Source organism: Carcharhinus amblyrhynchos, chromosome 17 (genome assembly GCF_965287045.1).
Source record: "Carcharhinus amblyrhynchos chromosome 17, sCarAmb.v2.hapA, whole genome shotgun sequence".
In the NCBI taxonomy this organism is placed as follows: Eukaryota; Metazoa; Chordata; class Chondrichthyes; order Carcharhiniformes; family Carcharhinidae; genus Carcharhinus; species Carcharhinus amblyrhynchos.
In genome coordinates this window covers 6,234,667-6,243,496 of record NC_137340.1, presented here as the reverse complement: position 1 = coordinate 6,243,496, position 8,830 = coordinate 6,234,667, and the positions used below count along the sequence as shown (strand labels likewise).

Below are 8,830 nucleotides of genomic sequence, written 5' to 3'. Positions count from 1 at the left end.
TGCCCCCTTACCTTCTGCAATAGCCTCTTGTGAGGTACCTTGTCAAACAACTTCTGAAAATCAAGAAAGACCACATCCACCGGCTCTCCTCTATCCACCACCCTAGACACATCCTCATAGAACTCCAATAAATTTGTCAGATACAACTTCCCCTTAACGAAACCGTGCTGCGTCTGCTCTATCAAGCAATTCCCCTCAAGGTACACCCCTCATGGGTACACCACCACCCATACGTTCCTCTCCAAGCCACTTACTGTCCTGACTTGGTATAATATCGCTGTTCCTTTACTATCACCGTGTCAAGATCCTTCAGCCCACTCCCTAAACAGCACATTGGGTGGACCTACACTACAGTGGTTAGCACTGCTGCCTCACAGTGCCAGGGACCTGAGTTCGATTCCCAGCTTGGGTCAGTGTGTGAAGTTTGCACATTCTCCCTGTGTCTGCATGGGTTTCTCCCAGTCTGAAAGACGTGCTGGGTTAGGGTGCATTGACCATGCTAAATTCTCCCTCAGTGTACCCGAACAGGCATGGGAGAGTGGCGACTAGGGGATTTTCACAGACACTTCATTGCAGTGTTAATGTAAGGCTACTTGTGACACTAACAAACTTTAATAAACTTGAGAAGTTTATTAAAGGACAATTAGGGATGGGTAATAAATGCTGGCCTGGCAACGACATCCACTGAGTGGTTAAAAACAGTCACGGGCTCAGGCTCTGCCCCAGAGATTTGAGCACATAATCAAGGGTGATACTCCAGGGCGGCATGGTAGCACAGTGGTTGGCACTGCTGCTTCACAGCTACAGGGACCTGGGTTCGATTCCCGGCTTGGGTCACAGTCTGCGTGGGTTTCCTCTGGGTGCTCTGGTTTCCTCCCACAGTCCAAAGATGTGCGGGTTAGGTTGATTGGCCACGCTAAAATTGCCACTTAGTATCCTGGGATGCGTAGGTTAGAGGGATTAGAGAGTAAATGTGTAGGGATATGGGGGTAGGGCTTGGGTGGGATTATGGTCGGTACAGACTCTATGGGCCGAAGGGCCTCTTTCTGCACTGTAGGGTTTCTATGATAATTTCTATGATGACTGTAGTGAGGGGTGCTGCACTGTCTATCTTTTGGATGCGGGAGATTCAGATGGAATTAAAGAATTGCATGATATAACTTTGAAGAAGGGCGAGTTTCCTCCCCAGTGTCCTGGCCAATATTTACTCTTTAATCATCAGATTATCCAGTCTTATCACGGCGCTGTGCAAACTGGCAGCTGCCATCCCAACCTTACAAACAAAGCTTCATTTACAGCAAAGCTGTTTGGGTCATCCTGCGGATGGTAAAGGAGCTAAACAAATGCAAGTCTTTCGTTGAAAGGGGTCGGGTTAAGAAACAGGAGAAAGAATTTGGATTGGGGGGGGATGGGTTTGAGGTGCTTTATTTTGCAAAGTTTTCTTTTAAAGGTCAGGTATTTATTAATAATTGCAGTAATAAAACTGCTTATGCCCTCTGAGCTGTTTTATTACTTTAATAACTGGGCCATGCAATGAAAACACAAAAGCAAAACACAACTGGCCCACAAAATCTGGGATCCCCGGGAGCTGCCGGCAGTTTCCAAAGATGAAACGGAGACAAAATGCAATCTTCTGAATTTCCTCTACTTCTGCACTAAGGTTCCTCACAGTAAACATGGGAAAGGTTAAGAAAACAAATTCAACAGTTTGAACTGGCTCTTCTTGTCGCGTTACCTTGTGTCCTCTTTAGCAGCATCGTTTTCACTGTAACAAACCTTCTACACATTTGTAAAGTTCGTATGAGAGATAAAGCTGGACTAAAATTCACAACGTTACGAGTTATTCTGGTGCAGGAGAAACAGCGGCGAAGTTCTTTGTGAAATCGCTGCAACCAGACCTGGCAAAAATATTTTAAAAATAAATCAATAATTCCAGCTCCGACTGGCCCCTTGAAGGGAGCACATTAAACTCAAACTGTTACTCTTATCCAAGAAATACCAAAGATACTACAGAAGAGGAACTCTTTCCTTTCCCAGTTTTCAGGTATTGCGTGTCCATCTCAAAATGTCTTACACCTGGGATGGAATCCAGGTTTTGGGATTAAGCTTTGCCCGAATGGATTTTCTCTGACGGGAGGCAGGTATGGGTTTGTCAGGCACGTCCTGTTTGACTTCTACCTGGGCAGCGTTTTCACCCAGGACCTGGTTGGCTGATCGGTGTCCGGCAGGCACCAGGGCCGTTGGCCCATCCATTGAGGATTCTGCGTCGGAGGAACATGGGGCTTTCCAGGAATTCTCCTTCTGGCCCCGTTCCGGGCGGGAGCTCCCCAGCTGGAATGGCTGCTTTCCCGCAGGTGGAGGGGGAGCTGGTCTCTTCTTGGCTCTCCCTGGTGACGTTAGGGGGGACCGGCTCCCCCTGTCTGGTGTCAGAACATTCTTTTGGACGACTATGTCATGGCTGCCATCAAAGAGAGCTGCCCATCGAGGGGCGTCAGACTCTCTCTGCTGGCCCAGCAAGAACTCTCCGTCCGTCTCCTGGATTCTATTCCGGATAATGTCGACTAAACCCTCGTCCTTCCCAGGAGATTCCACTTCTGTAAGACACAGAACACAGCTTATCAGAGTGCCCTTTCCCAGTGGTGGGAAGGAGTCACAATTCACTTCCAGCTCAACGCTCTCATTATCTGAACAAGTTCTCCCCTCAAAAAGATTTTCCACACTAGTGTAGAAAATAAAAAGAGAGGGAAGAGGAGAGAGGGGCAACGACAAACAATCGAGAGTTGGATGGTGGGGAGGGGGCCAATGGAAGGGATGAGGTACAGGAGAGCAACAGAAGGAGAAGCATAGTGTCAGAAAGAAGGAGCAAGGGGTTTGAGACAGAGAGGTTAGGAACAGCAGTAGAGGGGAATCAGAAACAGAGAGGGAGAGAGAGAGAGAGGGTACTGCAGTGACAAGAGAATTAGGAGGGATAGAGAGGTAAATAGGAAGTGATGGAGAGGGGAAAAGGGGTGGAAATTGAAAAACGGGAGTATAAATTGCTTTTTCTACTCTAACACACACAGGAAACCAGTTCTGGTCAACTGGTTAATTAAAATGTGTGTGGGGATTCATGTTCTACTGATGTCACTATTTTAAACTCCCACAAGATCTGAACTGTCTAAAGATCCAATTTCCAGAACTATTGAGAAATCACCATGTGTGACAGAAATTGCCCTAATGAAGTTATTTCACACAGTGTAAGTATTCGAGCATGTGGTCAGCACAAGTTGTGAAAGTATTTTTCTGACGTTTCATTTCCTCCCTGTTCAGTAGTTTACCTGAATCGCACGAGTGTAGACAGATTGTGATTCACCAGCAATGCTGGGAATTGTGAATAGCTACCACACAACATCAAATATCCCATGGTGGGAATCAGGCCGTATATGGTAACAGCTGCAGGATGATGTGTGGATTATTCATGGTACTCAGTCTATTCCTCACAGTCTTCCAGATTACTGTATAAACCATTATAAAAGACCACTAATACGCACTTCAAAAGACGCAGTGTAAAGGAAATAGCATTGCAAGCGTAATCTATTAATAACTTAAATTACTATTTAGAAATGTTTGCAAACACTAACATGTCACTGCATCTGGACTTCCTCTGTGTTATGTGGTATTAAACAATGGCACACACCACCACCTAGTGTCGAGGCTGTAAATAACAGGAATACTGGGACAAAAATGCTTCCTATTTCCATTAGGATGGTCTATGGTTAAGGGACGATAAAAGCATTGGCTTTTGTCATGCTGTAAATATATAAAACATGCACTTGTAGATTAGCCAATCTTTATTGATATTCACGTCACCCAACGAAATCAAGCGAATCTAGCACTGACATTCTGTTCCCTTCAGGATTTTATATAGACATGCTGTGCATGTCAATGGCTGAAAAATCATCCTACTGCCACAGTCCGTAACTCAATTACGTGCTCCAATTCTGGCTTCTTGCATATCCTTGATTTTAATCATCCCATCCCACTATCACTTGCAACTATCAAGGCCCCAGACTCCAAAATTCCCTCTCCAAATATTTCCACCTCTCTACGACTCTTTCTTCCTTTGCAACCTACCTCTCTGCCCTCACACTTTGGTTCTCACCCATTCACCTTTTGCAGATACATCTGTCCGCGATGGTATTGTGAGCAGTGATTGCCATACAGTCTTTAAAGCCCCATCTTCACACTAAAGATATCGTGTTGTGTGGCACTGCCACCGTGCTAAATAGAATAGATTCTGTGCAGATCCAGCAGCTCCAACCTGGGCATCCAAGCGGCGCTGCGAGCAACAACCCAATCGCATTCAACCACAATCGAAATCTAATGGCCTGATATATCCCCCCATTCTACCACCACCACCAAGCTGAGAATCAACCCCAATTCACAGAGTGTGGGAGAACATGGCACGAGTGCCACCATGCACACCTGAAAATATACCTGGTAAAGCCAAAATACTGGATTATATCTGTGCTAAATATTACAAAGTGAAGCAATCCTCTAGTCAATGGAATTAGGTCAAAGCTCTGCAGCCCTCCTTCATTCATCCCTGAATGGTGTTTCTGTAGAGTGTGCTAAGCTAAGATTCTCTCCTCAATGCCGTATCAATGCCACGTCACGTACCCACAGATTAGCATGGCCAATCTGTTAACACTTTATAGGATGTGGACAGTGAAACAACTACCTGGAAGAGGAGGTCCGTCAAGCGGTGGGGAAGGCCAGCACATCATTGTAAAAGACGAGGCTGAAACATTTTCATCCATCTTTAGCCAAAATGCTGAGTGGATGGTCTATCTCAGCCTCCTCCTGAAGGCCCCCCCCACAACATACCTGATTTCAGCCAAACCGCTGCACTCCACAACAGTACAAAAAAAGTAGATACATCAAAGGCTATGAGACCTGACAACATTCTGGCAAAGTACTGAAAACTTAAATTCTAAAGCAGAACTAGAGGGCACAGCCTTAAAATAAAGGCGGGGGGGTGCAGTTTAGAACAGTGTTGAGGAGGAACTTCTTCACTCAAAGGGTGGTGAATCTCTGGAATTCTCTGCCCGTTGAAGTGGAGGAGGCTACCTCGCTGAATATATTTAAGTTACGGGTGGATAGGTTTCTGATAGAATTAAGGGTTATGGGGAGAAAGCAGGAAAGTGGAACTGATCCACTTCAGATCAGCCACGATCTTATTGAATGGTGGGGCAGGCTCGAAGGGCTAGATGGCCTACTCCTGCTCCTATTTCTTATATTCTTAGCTAGCCACGCTGCTGGCTAATCTGTTCTCATGCAGCTATAACACTGGCATCTACCTGACAACATATACGCAGTCTGTCCACAAAAAGCAGGACAAATCCTAGCTGGACAATTAGCATCACCCTTTAATCAAACAACAAAGTGGTGGTGAGACTCATTCATCAATAACCTCCTCACTGATGCTCAGTTTGGATTCTGCCAGGACAAGTCAGCTCCTGGCCCCATTGCAGCCAACATCAAGGCAACATCTGAGCAAGAGTATCATCAAGGAACAGTAGTAAAATGGAAAGCAATGGGAAGCAGGGAGAAACCTCTCCGTACCTAGCACAAAGGAAAGTTATTAGAGGAGACCAATCGTCTCAGGTTCAGGACATCACTGCAGCAAGTTCCTCAGGGCAGTGTCCAAGTCCCAACCATCTTCAGCTGCTTCACCCAAAGCACAGTCAGAAGTGAAGATGTTCGCTGGTGATTTTAGGTTGTTCAGTAATATTCGCTCCTCCTCAGACACTGAAGTCTGTGCCTTCATTCAGCAAAACCAGGGAGGGGGTGGGGGGTCATAAATGACAAGAAACATTTGCACTAGACAAGTGAAATGCAATGACCATCTCCCACTAAAGAGTATCTAACCATCTCTCCATGACATTGAGTATTTCCAATTCCCCACTACCAACATCCTGGGGACCACAGAAACCTAACCAGATCATCTATATAAATGCTGTGGCTACCAGAGCAGGTCAGAGGCTGGGAATTCTGCAGCAAATAACTCATCTCTTGACTCTGAAACTTTTCCACCGTCTACAAGGCACAAATCAGGAGTGTGATGGAATACTTCCCACTTGCCTCAATGAGTGCAGCTCGCACACTTATGCTCAACACCATTCAGACTGAAGCAACTCACTTGATTGGCACACCTTCCACATACATTCACTCCCTCCACCAGCGACGCACAGTGGCAGCAGTGTGTACTATCTACAGGATACACTGCGGCAACTCACCAAGGCTCCTTCGGCAGCACTTCCCTGACCCATAAACTCTACCACCTAGAAGGACAAGGACAGCAGACACGGACCACCTGCAAACTCCCCAAGAACAGATTCTTCCCTACTGTCACCAGACTTTTGAATGGACCAGCTCACGCTAAGTTGATTTTTCTCTACACCCTAGCTGTGACTGTAACACTACATTCTGCACTCTCTCCTTTCCTTCTCTATGAACATTATGCTTTGTCTGTATAGCACGCAAGAAACAATACTTTTCACTGGAAAATCTCAGCAGGTCTGGCAGCATCTGTAGGGAGAGAAAAGAACTGAAGCTTCTGGACTCGAAACGTCAACTCCTATCTCTCCTTACAGATGCTGCCAGACCTGCTGAGATTTTCCATCGTTTTCTCTTCTGGTTTCAGATTTAAACACCCGCAGTAATTTGCTTTTTGCTGTATACTAATACATGTGACAATAATACATCAAATCAAGAAGCCACACACCATTTCTGAATTGAAATTGTAATCACTGTCCCTTCATCATCACTGGGTTAAAATCCTGGAGCTCCCACCCTAACCTAACAACAACACGGATGTTCCAACTCTTCAGGGACTGCAGCAGCTCAAGAAGGCAGCTCACTACCACCTTCTCGAGTGTAAGTAGGGATGAACAATATTATTGCCCTTACCAGTGACACTCACTTCCCATAAATAAAGGAAAAATCAAGAAAGGTGCCAAATATCATATGCATTTTGCGAGATGCTGGACAGACAATTTAATCTGAAAAAGAGTTCTGAGGACAAATAAAGAGTTAAGGGATGGTGTGGTATCCAACATTACAATGAAGCACAATTTTCACCCTGGCACGTTGCAAAGTAAGTGCCTTGAATTTGATCGATAGGCAATAAAATGAAATACAAAACAGTTGTACACAGAACATATTAAAAAAAACTGAAAGCAATGTACAAACCCAAGAAGAACATTCAAAAAGCTGACATTTCCCAGCAGTTTGCAGTCATAGATTTTAGTAACCTGACCCATATTAAAATTCACATCACTGGATTCCATCATTGCTGGTTAAATCATGCAGCTCCAAATTATGCATGGAGTAGCATTTTTGTTTTATATATGGGAACTATTTGAATTGCAAACAATGATTCTTTTATTACAAGGCCACATTTAGAAAGGCAAGGGCCACTTACTCATATCGTCGTAGACTGAAGTTGCTTGCTTTGTGAGGAATAAAGGTGGTTTCCGTGGTGACATAATCTCAATTTTCATAAGCTCTTTGCAACAATGCTTCCATTGGGCTGAAAGTTAAAGCACAGCCATTACTGGAATTTTAAAGAAAAATTAAAACAAACCCTCTCTTAATGGGAACCTGGGACATTTCCAATACCGCAGCATTTACCAAGCAAAGAATTACTTCCAGCAAAGGAGAAACCATAAACTATTCTCAAGCGTTTAAAAAACAAGGTTTACAGAATGACCTGCCTGTCGAAATCTGTAAATTGAATTAGGTTGATCAGGCCAGTACAAGACTTTTGTTATAATGAAAATAAAGAAAAGCCTGCTCGGGAAGTTAGTTCTGCTGACTAATCTTTTGCTGGTCAAATTAGCAAAATGAGGATTAAAGAAATGACAGGGCAGGATGTAGCCATTCTGCTCAATGTCACTGTACAGCAGCTTCATAAAATCCCTACAGTGCAGGAGGAGGCCATTCAGCCCATTGAACCTGCACAGACAACAATCCCACCAAGGCCCTAACCCCTTAATCCTACATATTTACCCTGCTAGTCCCCCAACACTAGGGGCAATTTAGCTTGGCCAATCCTCCTAACCTGCACGCCTTTGCTCTTGAAACATCGAGCAAAAGGAGGCCATTCAGCCCCTTGACTCTCCTCTGCCATTCAGCTGGTCTATGCCCCTCAACTTCAGTCTTTGCCCTTGTCCCACTTCTCCAGATACCATTACCTGTCTACCTCAAACTTCCAGTTTCACTCGCCCACCCTTTCCCCGTATCTTTTTTTTAAATGTTCAGACTTATTAACCTTTGCTCACTTGATGTCAGGAGAGCGTTGCAGCCAATACAAAGATCATGACGCCATCTAAAGGCTGCAGCCCGCAGCCCGCAAATACGCTGTTACCATCATCCCATAGCAAATTCCCATTATAAATCATCACATTGGCACTTAGTTGCCAGAAACACTTGGATCAAAAATCCCAACAGGGACGGAACTTTTTAAATACAATACTCCTCAATATTGCATGGCGTTGGGAGAAAAGCCTTTTAAATGCATTGCTCGGTTGCAATAATTGGGCTTGGACAAATAAATGTAATACACTTCTCATTTTAAATTCTTGCAATCGGCGCTTTTCACTTTTCCATTATAACATTTCCTCAGAAAAGCTTAGGGAACAGTAGCTTTTCTTGACTGTGACCTTGCCACAGTCCCCAGGTCAATGCCTTGGCCAGAGTCAGCTGACCTGGTTTGAATGTAAACAAAGCTAAGCAGTTAACTGCTCCGTGCTGCATTCTCCATGGCAACGGCTCCGCATGTTAACCA

The 8,830-nt window shown here is 44.7% G+C and overlaps 1 protein-coding gene across 2 annotated transcripts in view; it reads right to left on the bottom strand.

The window, feature by feature from the left end:
- Nucleotides 1-216: 216 nt before the first annotated feature.
- rtkn2 (rhotekin 2) overlaps nt 217-8,830 on the bottom strand; it is an 83,412-nt gene continuing 74,798 nt past the window's right edge. For both annotated transcript variants that reach the window (XM_080205243.1, XM_080205242.1), the window contains exons 11-12: nt 7,466-7,573; nt 217-2,594 (exon numbers count right to left, since the gene is read on the bottom strand). In XM_080205243.1, coding sequence (XP_080061369.1) covers nt 2,071-2,594; nt 7,466-7,573 — 632 coding nt within the window. In that variant the 3' untranslated portion in view covers nt 217-2,070. The remainder of the gene's footprint in view (nt 2,595-7,465; nt 7,574-8,830) is intronic.